Genomic DNA, 13,796 nt, shown 5'->3' with positions numbered 1-13,796 from the left:
GGAGCCACCCCCCTCCCCGAGCCCCGAGGCATTGCTTTGGACACTGCAAATTAGATTTTCTGAAAAGGAAATGTTTTACAGGCCATAAATTGCCTGAAAAGAAAGGGGGATGGGGGGGGAAGGGGGGAGAGAGAAAATTGTGCAATTTTCTGTGGCTGGGAAGCCGGGGCGACGCGGGCAGGGCAGCACAGGGGGAGCTCGCCTCGCCGTGCCCGCGCCGCTAGGTGCCCGCGTCCGGCTCTGTCTTCTGCTTCTTCTGCCGCTTTTTGCCTTTATTTTTGGGTTTGGTTTTCTCTGGAAGAGAAGAGAAGGAGAAAAGGAGGGCTCGCTCACTGGGGCCGGGCAGCGGAGAGCCTCCTGATGCGAGGCTGGGGGTTACGGCCAGCTCTGCCTCCAGCCACAGCGGGCGCTGCCCGGAGAGACCCCGACCTCTCCGCGAGCAGGAGCAGGACAACGGCCACCCCAAAGCCCCAAAGATCCAAATCCCCAAATCCCCAAGGCCCCAAAGCCCCAAAACCCTGCACAGCACAGCCCCCAGCTGGGCCAGGAAGGGTTGAGGGTGGGACGTGGCTGGCCTCTGGGTGCACCCACCCCTCTCCAAGCACCCCTCCAGCTCCCAGCTCCGCGAGTCGATGGGGACGGTGCTGAGACACCGAAACAAACCGGGACACGGGACAGGACTGTGGGCTCTGATGGGTGAAGTTCTCATGCCTTGGAGTGGGTTGGGGACCCCAAACCAGGCAGCTTCTGCCCCTGTGTCCATCCCAGAGCCGGGGGGCGCAGAACACGAGGCCCACGGCCGGCCCCGCCGCGGGACCCGGCGCTGCTGACGCTGGTTCTTTGCGAGGGCTCCATCTCTTTTCCTGCCCGCCTCTGTTTTTCTGCTCTGATCTCCCAGACAATTGCCACCCACAAAGGAAAGGGCACAGCACGAATGCCAGGCGTCTGGAGAGCGCGGCAGGAACACAAGGCAGATTTACAGCAGCGTGAGCGGTTTTGTGCCGCGGCCAAGCACAGATGCTTCTCGCTTCCAGCTGCCCGGGGACGACGGCTCAGAAGTGGTAGCACAAATCTCTCATCACACAGCCCGGGCTGGGGCCGAGGCAGCGCCTTCCTCCGGCTCTCCGGGTCTTGGGGTGTCTTGGCTGCATCAAGTGAACTCGTTGTCCTCCAGCATCTGGATCCCATAACCGAGCACTCGGCCGGTCGGGACAGGAGCCTGGGAGCGAGGGCAGGCGCACGCTCCGCCGCGGCGGGGACGCCGAGCAGGCTGCCCAGGGCTGGGCTGCCAGACACGAAGGGGGCTGCTCCTGCCCTGCTTACGGGGAGGCCGCTGCCTCCAGCCTCACCACGCTGCGGGGGATTTCCCTCGGCTGTTTTGGGGAGAGACCTGGCTCTGGAGCTGATCCCCACCCGAGCGGGGAGCCCTGCAGTGCCCCCCATCCCCACGGCCTCGGGGCTCACAGAGGGCAGGAGCGGGTGCCTAAGTCACCCCGTGAGATGCGGTGCACCCCAAAAACTGTGATCCCCATGGGTGTAGGGGGGTGGCTGTGGTGGCACCGAGCTCTGGGCACGGTGCCGCAGGCACACGCCGTCAGCCGCCCGGCAGCGTGCCGCGGGACGCCGTGCTCCAGAGCCGCCCGTCCTCGTGCACCACCGCCAAGCTGGCCACATCAACCTGTCACCAGCTTCAAGGGCCCAGGGGCCGCAGAGCCAGGGAGGGAGCCAAACTTCCCCGAAATCGTTGCCACCTGGCGCCCCGAAGCTGCGAGTCAGGGCCTGAGCAGGAAAGGAAATCAGCTCCGCCGCGCTGTCAGCACCGCAACGTTATTTATGATGGATGGTGCCCAGATGAGGACGTTCTCCTGGCTCCGCAGCCCCAGCACGCCCAGCTTTTGTTGTTCCCACCTTCCTCCAACCCCGTCTCTCCTCTCCCCTTCGCACCCCTCTCCTCGGTCGCGCCCTCCCTGCCGCTGCCGTGTAGATACACGGCGAACCCACGGCTCCGCACCGCAAAGCTGTCCAGCGCCGAGGCCGGGGGCTCAGATCTCCTTCCAAGGCCCACAGATCGGTATCTCATGCAATCTGTCTTTCTGCCAGTTATTAAGCAGAGATTTATTAGAACAGCTTCAGCCCAGCCGCTCGCGTCCAAAAATGACATCAGGCTCCTCCTGGTTCCCATCGCCATCCCCGTGCCCGTGCCCGCGCCGCCGGCTGGGCGCTGAGAGGGGCACCGGGGAGCCCCCACGCCGCAGCCCCCCAGCTGGGGACCCCCGAGCCAGGGAACTGCGGTGCCACAGCAATGGGAGGGCCCCCGGGGACGAGGGCGGGGGACAACGTCAGGGAGAGCCACCGGGGAGGACAGGATGGTGCCCAGCCCTGGGGACGGATCCCAGGGTGGGCTGGGGACCTTGGCCATTGCAAATCCCCCCGGGGTGATGCCCTCCAGCTCCACGTGGCTTTCTGGTATTTTGCGGATTTTTGCAGGTATTTCCCCCGAGGAACTCGTGCCTCTCTATTTGCGATTGCCAAGCAGAAAGCCTCGGCCCTGCCTCTCCCTTCACAGGCGGGCAGAACAGCAGCCGGTGCCAGGGGCTGTGGCTCACGGGGCAGGGGGAGCCTCGTCCCCGCCGGCGCCAGCACCGGGGCTGCTCAGCACATGTGCCTGGGAAGGCAGCTTTCTCCAGAACTGCACGCTTACAGCCACCGGCCTCCAAATGCTTGGGAGATGAGATCCAGGCTGGCCGGCCACAACCCCGCAGGACCCCCCGCCACCGCGGGGCTCCTCGCTTTTAGGCAGAGCGGCGGCGGGGCGCCAAGCCGGGGGGCTGCGGGGGGCAGGAGGGGCCGCGCTCACCTCCTGGGCAGTGCTTCCTCAGGCGGCACTTTCGGGTCTCCAGCAGCGCGGGGCACGAAGCCCCCTCCTCTCGCGGGGCGCCCAGGACCTCGCGCACCCGCGTCTCCAGACCCCACTTGCAGCCGCAGGTCCGGCCCTCGTGGGTGCAGGCGCTCCACTCGCCCCAGGGCCCCGGCTCGCACGTCTCTGGGGGGAAAAACGGGGCACGGGGAGGGGGACGGTGGCCACACCACGCTGGGATGAGCCGTGGGGCGCGGGGAGCGGGCGCCGCTTACCTTGGCACTCGCGGGTGCCGGGCTGCGCCGCGGTGCCGGGCGGGCACTGCCGGAAGCACTGGCCCTTGTGCAGGTAAAACTTCTCCTTGCACTTCATGCAGAAGTCTTTGCTGAAGCAGCTCTCGCAGCTGGGCGACCTGCACTCTGCCGGGAAGGGGTGCTGTGAGCTGGGGGCGAGCTCCGAGCCACCAGCCCCGGTGCGCAAAGGGACCCGGAGCCCTTCCCAAACGCAGCTCTGGGCTGGGAGAGGCGCTGAGGGGCAGCGAGGGGACCCCAGGGCGCTCGGAGGCGCAGGGACCCTGGCTCACACACCACGTACTTGTGCATCTGTTGACCTCCAGACCCCGCACGCCGAAGTAGCCGGGGGGGCAGGTGTGGACGCACATCCCGTACTGGCGGATGCCGTCCCTCCAGATGAGCAGGAAGAGCCGGTGGTGGCAGGTGATGCAGCCGTTGTCCTCCGAGCACAGGACGCAGCCCGTGCAGTTCTCAAAGAGGCCAGCGCTCACTGCGGAGACAAGCGGGGCAGAGGGGCTGCGGCGGGGGGCACGGCGGGGTCGGGGATCCCTCCGTGCTGCGCCCAGCTCCGGGTGCCAGCCCGGGCAGCCGTGCCATGGCATCCGACAGGGCGCTGACCCCCGGAGCAGCCGGCGGGGAGAAACGAGCCCTGACCCGGGTTAATTGGCTGCTGCCTGTTATATGTCAAGGGAACAAAGAGCGTTTTGGAAACGTTCAAGTGGAGCCACGATAAGGATCTGTCTGGTGGCTCAAGAGCCGCCGCCGCTGCCTCCTCGGCTGCTCCCGCCGCGCTCCAACCTGCACGGGGGGCAGCGGGTCCCGGGGGGGTCTGCTCCCAGGGACAAGGACATGGGGACAAGGAGAGGGGCCAGACCCATGCAGCCAGCAGCACCTGGAGGTGCCCTCCTGTCCCTGGAGCCAGCTTTCCCCAACAGAGTCACAGCCCGGGGAGATGCTCGTGGCCCGGGGACATTTCAGGAGCTGGTGACTGAGCCCGGAGCACCCACACAGCGGGGTCCTTCTGCACCCCCAGGATAGTGGGGTGTCTCCAAAAAGGGCCCCCCCAGGCTCCTCTGCTCGACCAGCGAGGCGCCTGCTGCACCCGCTGGTGTTTGGAAGAGTTTGTTTGGCTTTTCTGGGACGGAAAGCTCGCTTTTAACACCCCCGAGCAACAGCTCGTGCTGTACAGCCAGCGACAGCGCCAGGAACACGGGTGGTGCGTGCTCGGGGCCCAGGCTGTCTGCTAGCAGGTCTCACAGTGTTAAGATATTGGTTTTTTTGTTTTTTTTTTTGTTTTTTTTTTGGACACGGCAAAGGCTGAAGGAGGAGGCTGCCCTGGGCAGAGCAGAGCTCTGGAGGCTGCGGTTACCGGAGCCTGGTGCACAGCCCTGGGGAAGGGCCCGCAGCCACCGCCTTCCCCCGCATGGGGAGCAGCCCCATGAGGGACTGGATCCCACTGGGAGCAAACTGGGGCCAGCATCTGGGACGTGCCAGGGTGCCGAGAACACGAGCGAAGGGCAATAACTTCGACGTGGTCTCGGACCCCTTGGGCGAGGGAGGGAGCTCAGGGCTGGGGACACGGCGGGGAGACGCACTCAGGGGACACCCCACGGCTCCGGCACGGCTTTCCCAGGTGCTGCTTGTGCCACGCAGCCACCCCTGAGCCCGATCATCCCGGTCCCCTCTCCCCTGGAGGCCAGGGGCTTGCTCAGCGCGGCGGCACGGCGCGGCGCGGCGCGACCCGCTGCGGCCAGGAGGCTGCGTGTGCTGGGAGCCCGCTAATGAAGCACCTTGGATCCATTAAGTTGTTATGGTCTCCGTTACATATTTACCAAACGCTGACAACATTTGTGTTCCTGGCTGCAGCCGGAGCAGCTTCCCAGGAGACCCAGGGATTTACGAGCGTCTTTTCCCTTCCCTGATTCTTTTTGATGATTTTTTTTTTCTTTTTTTTTTTTTTCCTGCTCTCTCTCCAACACCCAGCTGGGGCAGGGAAGGTGCGGAGCCCCATCGTGGGACGGGACGAGCTGTGGCAGTGACATCCGTGCCACCGTCTTTAAAACCAGCTCGAGGGAGGGCTCCGGGCAGCTTTTACTCCCTGCCTGCTGCTCCCAGCCCTTCTTCTCCTCCTGTCTCTCTCCTGCCACCGGGAGCGGTGCCGGGGAGCTACCGCAGAGCCGGCGGAGCCTGGCATCGGCACGGGGCCCCCACCCAGAGCATGGGAGCAGGGAAATGAGGGGCAGCTCCTGGCTTCACCTCCCCGGGCACGGTGGCAGCTGCTGGGCACGGGGCTGAGCTGGGACGGGCACCGGGCAGGAGCTGAGCAGCCAGCAGAGCCCGTACAGGGGTGGAGACACCGCACATTTGAGGCGCAGACCCATGGGTGCCGCGAGGACCCGAGGCCCTCACGCATCCCGTAGCGCTGGCATCTTACAGCAACGTCCAACAGACACGGGGAAAGTTGCCCAGGCTCCAGCCCGAGGCCTCCAAAGGCTCACAAGGTCCCATCCCTGCCCCAGCACCAGTTAAAAAAGGGAGTCCTATCCCCGCACCCCGCAGAGCCCAGGCTGCGGTGGCACCACCCGACGGAGGGGACACGAGCCCGTGCCCCCCGGCACGGCCCCGGGACACCCAAGCAGCAGCTTGGCCAGCCCCTCTGCTCGGGGGGAAGGACGGGGCAGGGGACAGCAGTGCCTGCAGCACCTCCGAGCATCCCCCCAGGACGTTTTGCACCCCACGCATCGAGCAGAAGCACCGGCACCGCGCTGCGCCCTGCGCCCACCACCCACACCCTGCCCCGGGGGGGCTGTGATTTTGGTCCCCGTGCCACCAGCTGCCCCCTGTCCCCCGCCACCCCGGGTGGGACAACGCTGGCACAAGGCAGGTGATGCCGCTGGGGCTGAGCCTTGCCCTCTCCAGGCATAGATGTAGGAAAAAGCCCCAGGGGGCGAGCTGACCCCCCGTGGCACCCCTCCTGCTCCACCTCGGGGACCCGAAGCCACCCACGGGTGGCACCTGGGCAGGACGAGGGAGCCAGGCTCAGCGCGCGCCCTACCTTGCTTCTTCCAGCGGTTCTGCGCGAGCATTTCCACGGAGCTGATGAATAGCAGCACCATGAGGGTTACCCACGGCATCTGGGCAGCCGGGGTTGAGGGGCGGCGAGAAATCACAGCATCCGAGCGGCTGCCGGGCTCGCCTCCCTCCCCGGCCGGCCGACAGGCGGTGGAAGAAGGAAGGGAAGGGAGAGGAAGGGAAAAAAGGAGAGGAAGGGAAAGGAAAGGAAAACCGGGAGGAGAGCGGCGCGGAGCGGGGCGGGGGGCTCACACCACCCCAGCCGCGGGCGGGGGGCATGCCCCGGGCCGCCAGGGCAGGGCAGCGCTCATGGTGCCGGGCAAGCGGCGGCTGCTCGGGGGAGCTCTGCCTTTATAGCCGCTGCCAGCCCACCGCCGCCCCCCCCCCCCGACCCCCCCCCCACCCCCCCCGGCAAGCCCCGGCGATGACAAAACGGCCCCGGCCCCGGCCCCGCGCCCCGCAAACGGCCGGGCCGCGACCCCCGGCCCCGGCGCCGCCGCCGCAGCCTCGGAGCGGGCGCGCCCCCCGCCCGCCGCCTCCATCCCGCTGCGGGGGCACGGAGAAGCCCCCGGCACGGCTCGGCACGGCTCGGCACGGCACGGCACGGGAGGGGCCAAGCCGGGGGGGACACGCCCAGGAGCGGGCGGGGGGCGGCGGGGAGGGGGGATCGGGGAGCTGGGGGGGTGGGGGGGGGAGGCTGGCTTCGGTGCGCCGAGAGATGAGGGAACGGGCCGAGCCGTGCCAAGGCGAGCCGTGCCGAGCTGTGCCAAGCCGTGCCGAGCCGTGCCAAGCCGTGCCGAGCTGTGCCGAGCCGTGCCGAGCTGTGCCGAGCCGTGCCAATTCGTGCCAAGCGGTGCCAAACGCTGTGGGACCGTGCCGAGCCGATCCAACCCAAGCCGAGCTGAGCCGTGCTGAGCCGAACTCAGCCAAGCTGAGCTGAGCTGAGCCAAACTGAGCCAGCCAAGCCGAGCAGAGCCGAGCAGAGCCGTGCCTTGCAATACCTGGCTCCCAAGCAGCTCCCTGCGCCCCTCGCCCCCCCAAATGCCCCCAGGGGGGGTCTCAGCGTGCCCAAGGGAGGGCACAGTGCTGCAGGATGGGGGTGGCCAGGGCTGTGGTACAGAAACTCGGGTCCCCCCCTGCCCCTGCCCTGCCCCATGGGGGCTCAGGACAGGACAGCATCTCCTGGGGACGGCTGCGTCCCTCCGAGCCCCCTGTGGGGTGCACGTGGCCTTGACCCCTGCATGGCTTCGAAGGGTGACCATGGCCCCACAAAGGGCTCCTGCGCTGCTCCACATCCATCCCAGGAGCTCTGTGCCCTCATCCAGCCACGAGGACACGCGTGCCAGCCCCATGCCAGGGGCCGTGCTTCCCAGTGGCCCGGTGGCCCACGGTGACAACCCCGATGGCTGCCCCTGGCCGTGCGCCCACCCCCGGCACCAGCAAGCTCAAAGCAGCAGGGTGAACTGCTCTCCTCCCCCCGGAGAGGGAAATCCTGCCCAGGGCACGCAGGACCCTTGGGAGGGATGCTGAGCCACCTTCCCATCCCGCATCCCAACCAGCTGTGGCGAGCAGGGAAAGAAAAGGGCCGAGTGTTTTCCCCTACCTTTTTTTTGGGGGGGAAATCCAGCCTTTCTGGAGCAGCTGGCTGTGCCCAGGTGGCTCTGCGAGCGCTCTGCATCCTCTCTCGCCCCACGGGGAGATTTGGGTTTGGAGCTGGGAGGGTCAGGGTGCTGCTGAGCCCCGGCTCTCCCACCCGCACCCGCTCCCCGGTGCCTGCAGCGGCCGTGGGGCTGTTGCGGATCCGGCACGGTGCTGCCCGTCCCGGTCCCGATGGCTTCCAGCCGCCCGAAGGAGAGTTTCTGTCTGGTTCCCTCTCGCAGATGCACCAGTTTTAATGGGATTTGCTCACATCCTGCAGACAAGGCTGAAGGCAGCTGGAGCGGGTTAATTCCCACCCCCTGCACATGTCTGCGCGCCGCATCTGCACGCAGGATGCTCCGAGCTTCCCGACGCAGGTGCCGTTCCCACCAGGTCAGGCCCCCCCGAGCCCAGCCTGCCCCGTACCCAAAACCTGGGGCCTGGGATGCCGTGGGGCAGCTCCACCTTGGGGGGAATAAATGGTTTTTTGGGACCGCTGAGCACCAGCAAACTCATTGCACTGGGGAGCGGTGCCTGCGGGGCCGTGGTGGAGGTGTCCCTCAGTGTCTGATGGGGTTGGAGGGGATGCTGTTGCCCCAAATCTGAGCAGGTTTGGGGGTGACTGGGGACATGAGGAGGTGGCTGCCCCGGCTGCTGTACTCCCTCCTGCCCCTGCAGCCCTGCCCAGGGAGGGCTCGTCGGGGCTGCTCTCCGTTTCCCACCTGAATTTCTCCCTCCTGCTCCCCTTTTCTGCCCCCATCCCCCTTAAATGTTTCTCTCTGCCGCTCCCGTTCGGCACCACGGCGTTTCATTCCCAAGGAGTTAACGACTCAGACAACAAAGGAGCCGTTTCAGACCCCTTTGGCCTTGCCATAGGAAACCAGGAGTAATAATGGTTGGGATCGCTTTACGTTTCTTCTAATGCCAATGTGAAATAAATTGAAAAATTACCCATAAAATGCAGGTTTTCAGCATCTGGCTCGGCCTTACTTTCCATAAACAAACATGCCTGCAATAATGCGCCCCCGTCGCGGATCCACGTGGGCTGGCGGGGGCCCCACGCCTGCGCGTGCGTGGCGGCGCGCAGCAGACGTGCGCGGGACCGGGAGGGCACCCGGGGCTCTGCTCCGGGCACGGCCGAGCTCATTCTTCATCCTCATCCTGCTCCCACCACCGGGCACCTCGTGCTTGGGTCCACAACCCCGAGCGCTGGCTGGGGTCACGGTGCCGGGGCTTGGAAGCTGCGAACCTTCCCCTGTGCGTGCTTGTTGCGGGGAGTTTCTGCCTTAATAAACCATGGTTCCTCGGTGGCACAGGGAAAACCAAGAAATGCCCCGTCTGGGAGCGTGCAGAGCTCCAAGGGCGGCTGGCAGCGGGTCAGACAAAGCCCGTGCCCATCACCGTGGCGTGGGGGACTGGAGGCGCAAACCCCAAGCCCCATTGCAGCTCCCTGCTCTGCCTTTGCTCAGAGCATCGTGCAGCAGGGCAGAAAAAACAAAAGCAAAGCCCCTCCGCTCCCCTGGGCAAGGAAACCGAGACCTGGCCTGTGCAGGAAAGCACTTTTGGAGAGGGACAAGTTCAGGTGGCCACGGCGGCGCGACAAGGGGATTTTGGGACGATGCTCCACCTTCACGTTAGCCAAAAGCTGCAGCCTGGAGAGAGGGAAGAGTATGGATGAGTTTTGTGGAGTTTGCTGCGGGTTTATAGGTGACAGACATCACCGAGGGCAGCCCCAGCTTCAGCTCGGCTCGCACCCTGGCCACTGGCAGCTCCTCGCCCCAGCCTAGCTCCCGGCAGGCTGAATTCAATTCTCCTCATCTGGGACTGGAAGGGAGGTGATGTGAAAGGGCCAGGAGAGGGCCCCTTCCCCGGGTAACACTTTCTTTCTTCCAGCATGAGCGAGTGGAGCCCAAGCCAGCGGCATCTCCCAGGCTGGCCGCTGGCACGGTGCAGAGCCAGCACCGTGCCCAGGCACCGCTCCTCCACAGAGCCGCTCAGTTTGCCTGTAAATAACACATTTTATGTATTAAAGCTCAAAACCCCGTGGCCAGCAGCCCCTACCTGCCGGGCATGGCACAGCCCTGCTGGCCACAGCAGCGGGGAGATGGGGAAGGGCGGGGGGCTGAGCCGGGCTCCTGACACCCGTGCCCCTGCCGCAGCATCGCTGCCCTGCTCCCTGCCTCCGAGGCCATGCCCTGTGCTGCATCCTGCTAATTAGGTAGCTCTCGTTAGCAATGGGTCCTCGGGGACGGCACGCAGCGAGTCATTCAGCTCATCACTCTGGCTGTACAATAGCACCAGGAGGCTTTGCCAACCAAAGCAGTGCTACTGTGCCGGCTGCGCGCTTTGCTGCTAACGAGCCCGCGATGGGTGCTGAGTGTCCACGAAGGAGCAGATAAATCCCGTCATTTTCCTTAATTTGCCTATTTATGACTACTCCTCTGAAAATTGCAGTGGGAAGGGATGATTTGTTGTCCGCTAATTAATCAGGCGCCTGTTACCTCTTTGTTCTCCGGAGGCGTTTTGGGGCTGCCGGGGCGAGGTGCCCGGCCGGGGCCCCGGCCAGAGCGGCTGGGCTGACTCACAGATGATACCGGCGAGGAACAAAGGCTGAGCCCGCGGGCGCCACTGGCAGCGAGCAGCTCCCTCATGCAGCTCCTCACCATGCCAGCGCGGAGGGAATGAAATGTTCCTCCACCGTCTTCCAAAGCACCAGGGAGAAAATGTCCAGCAAGAGAATTTGGAAAGTTTGTTTGACACTTGAGCACGCTTTCATCTTTGGAAAATCTTGGTGGCCCTCCAAGGCAGCACCGCCTGCTTCCCCACGCGGCCCAGAGGCACGCGCACACCGGGGCCGTGGCGCACGTGCCTGCCGCCGTGCCGGACGGGTGATTTTGGGATGCTGGGGCTCCAGAGGGGACGGCGGATCAGCCGGGGGCACCGGCACCGGGCACGCACCCAGCCGAGGCAGCGGAGTGGCAAAGAGTCCTGGTGGGGCCGGCTGGAAACGAGGGCAGGAGCTCGTCGGAGGGGTGGAGGGACGTGGGCGAGGCGTCGCCGTCTCCCCAGGTTTCCAGCCGTGCGTGCGGGGCTGGCTGCAGGGAGGGACGGCTCGCTGAAAGCAGAGGCCCTCGTGCATCCAAAGCGATGAATATGGGTTTGATCAGGGGAGGATTTCAACGGATGGTAGTGGATAAGGAAGAAAAATATTTGGCATTCTTCTCCCATCATAACAACCCCAGATGCTTGGACGGTGGCAGCCCACTTCCCACAGGAATGGAAATTCACAGCCGCTCCCCGCGCCAGCTCGGCAGAGGCCCTTTCCCCAGCGCTTACGAAACGCCGGCTCCACCTCGCGCCGCACCGCGGCCTCGCCGGGCATCCCACGGCACCGCCACCTCCTGCTGGCCACCAGCCTCCCCCAGGGCCCTGCCCGGCCGTCCCGCACCACCACGAGCCTGCACGGGGATGGCTGAGCCCTGCGCCCTGCAAATGTGCAGGGAAACGTGCCGGGAAGGCCGAGCTGCGGGTTTATTGCCCTTACACGAGCGGCATATTGGGAACACCTGGGCTGGCGAGACCCAGTGAGGGAGGAGAGCACGGCCGGGGTGGGATCAGCCAGAGCCCCTTGCTGTGGGCTTGGGCAAGCGAAGCTGTTGAGATGCTCGCAGCCCTCTGGAAGAAGTCATCTGTCCCAGCAGGGCGTGAGCGCAGCTTGACCGCAGCACCGACGCCGTGAGTCAGCCGAGCGTGTGGAGCAGCTCGCCGCATCCCCGTGGCACGCTCTCCTCCTCCTCCTCCCACCATGGCCAGGGCCGGGCCCCATTCCTGCCTCCCCCTGGTCCCTCTGGGGACACCAAACCATCAGGTCCGGAGCTCGGATGGGACCTGGGGGCTCGGTTTCCACCTCGTCCCCCCGCAGGGACAGGGCTGCAGCTCCCGCTCCCCTCCTGCCAGCCCGCGGCTCGGCCAGCTCCGCTCGCTCCTGGCCGCTGATGCGGCTGCACAATCTCCGAGCAGCCCGGCTGCCAAAACAGAAGCGAATCCAAGAGATGGAATTGGTCTTGAGAGGTGATGAAGGCAGAGGGGCAGCGGGAGGAGAAGGGAAACAGGAGGAGGAAAGCAAAGGAGAACGGAGAGGTGGGAGCGAAGGTTTGGTGTCGAAACCAAATTCCTCATCCTTGCCAGCGGAGCAGATTTCCAGTGTTTATTTTATCTCTTTAGTTTAGCCCCTTTGAGGCAGAATATATTAAATGGCTTGACTTTATATAATGGAAATAATTGAAACAATACTCCTGCTTCCCAGCCGCAACTTGTCGTGATTTGAGCCAAGAGTGGCCAGCCTCCTCTAGGTGGTGGGGACAGACGCCGCCTTCGGCGCTTGTTCGCTGGTTATTGTTGACACATGTCAGCGTCGCCTTCCAATTTCCGTACAGCTGTCAGAATGGGAAAAACATGACGGCGGCTGGCGCGGGCCGGGCTCGGCGCCGGGTGGCACCGGCGGGCTCGGGGAAGGGCACGGCGAGGTGGCACCGGGGCAGATCCTGCACGGGGATGGCCGCACGCATGGGGTGTGGTGCCGGCGGGATGTGATGCAGGGTTTGGAGATGTCTTGCCACGAGCTCGGTGCTCGCCACGGCAGGTGGAAGAGGGAGGAGGACGGGAGGGCTGGGAGCTGGGGGTGGTTTGGTTCTGAGGAGCGGGAGAGCGTCGGCGCTGGGGCCCCGCGGAAAGCGCCCCCGGTCCCCGGCGTTTCCACAAGTGATCGCACGCCAAGGCCGGCTCACAGCCGATAGCAATCTCCTTCCCACATGTGCTACTGAAATCCTGCAAGCTCTGCTTGGAAGTCGAGAAGCCGCAAAGCTGGCTGGACGAAGTAAAGACCAGCTCGGTGTGGGAAGTGCCCCGCGCCGACCCGGACCACAAACCCATCTCCCGGCTTGGTGGTCGCCTGAGGGTTTTTTGGGAGAGCTGAGCAGAGATGAAACCAAATGCGAAAGGCAGAGGAGAGCTTCGGGGAACTGAAGCACTGCAAAAAAACTGGTTGGAAAGCTCCTCCTGTTGCAGCAATTCCTGCCTCCCCAGCCGTGCCGTGCCGGGACTCCGGGAAGGTTCTGAGAAGAAGGGAAACGGGCTCTGGGGAGCAGGATGGGGCCCCGGGGGCACTTCCCGCAGCAGGTCTGGCTTTGGGCAGCCTGGAAGTGCAGGGAGGTGGTGGGACAGGGCCAGCTGCAGGGACACGGGGACGTTGGAGTGTGCTGCAGGTGGCTTTGCTGCTGTTGCTCCTGAGTGCCCCTTGCCCGTGCTGCTCACACACGGCCGTGATGTTCTGTGCCACAAAGCTGAATATCAGCGGCCACGGAGCATCCTCCTCTCTGCCAGGCGCGGCCAGGGGCTGCCTCTGGCTTTCCTAGCAGCGAAAATCATGTGTTTGTAACTGGAAGGGAGCAAGCCAGTGGTATTTTAGCAGCTGGCCCTCTTCTGGTCTCCTAAGAACCATTTATGCCAAATTCCAGTTGAATTTCTCTTAATATTTATGCTATTTAAGGAAACTATTGGGAAAGACAGATGGAGGCATCAGTCAGATGAGTGTTCCTGGCTCCACGTGATTCAACACTCAGAAGCCCGATCCCTTTTCAAATAATTTGAATGTGACTCCACAGCTCTCGCTCGCACATCATTCCCCAGGAGGGTAAATCCTCTGACTCCAGCGGATGACTCTCGCAAGGAGGAATTCAGCAGAAGACAAAGGCTTTGGGCAGGATTGTGGTCCTGGATGCTGAAATCCCCCCCCCAGACACTCCAGAGCCGGGGGAGGGCTGCGGAGGCAGCTGCTGTGCTCGTGGTCCCCACACCCGGGGCTCTCCTGGCCGCACCAGGGCTTGTGGCACGTGCCGGTGGCCGGGGGGCTCGGTGCGGTGCCGGGACCGGCAGCT

General features: G+C 64.8%; 1 protein-coding gene across 1 annotated transcript; it reads right to left on the bottom strand.

Moving 5' to 3' along the window:
- Window positions 1-2,076: 2,076 nt before the first annotated feature.
- On the bottom strand, window positions 2,077-6,284 carry RSPO4 (R-spondin 4). The gene is made up of 5 exons (XM_032198564.1): window positions 6,206-6,284; window positions 3,452-3,640; window positions 3,133-3,276; window positions 2,849-3,043; window positions 2,077-2,093 (listed from the first exon to the last, which is right to left on the bottom strand). Exons 1-5 carry the CDS (start codon window positions 6,282-6,284, stop codon window positions 2,077-2,079), a joined length of 624 nt encoding a protein of 207 aa, XP_032054455.1.
- Between the last annotated feature and the right edge of the window lie 7,512 nt (window positions 6,285-13,796).

The sequence above is a fragment of the Aythya fuligula genome, chromosome 16 (assembly GCF_009819795.1).
Source record: "Aythya fuligula isolate bAytFul2 chromosome 16, bAytFul2.pri, whole genome shotgun sequence".
Classification (NCBI taxonomy): domain Eukaryota; kingdom Metazoa; phylum Chordata; class Aves; order Anseriformes; family Anatidae; genus Aythya; species Aythya fuligula.
This window is presented reverse-complemented; position numbering and strand designations above follow the sequence as displayed.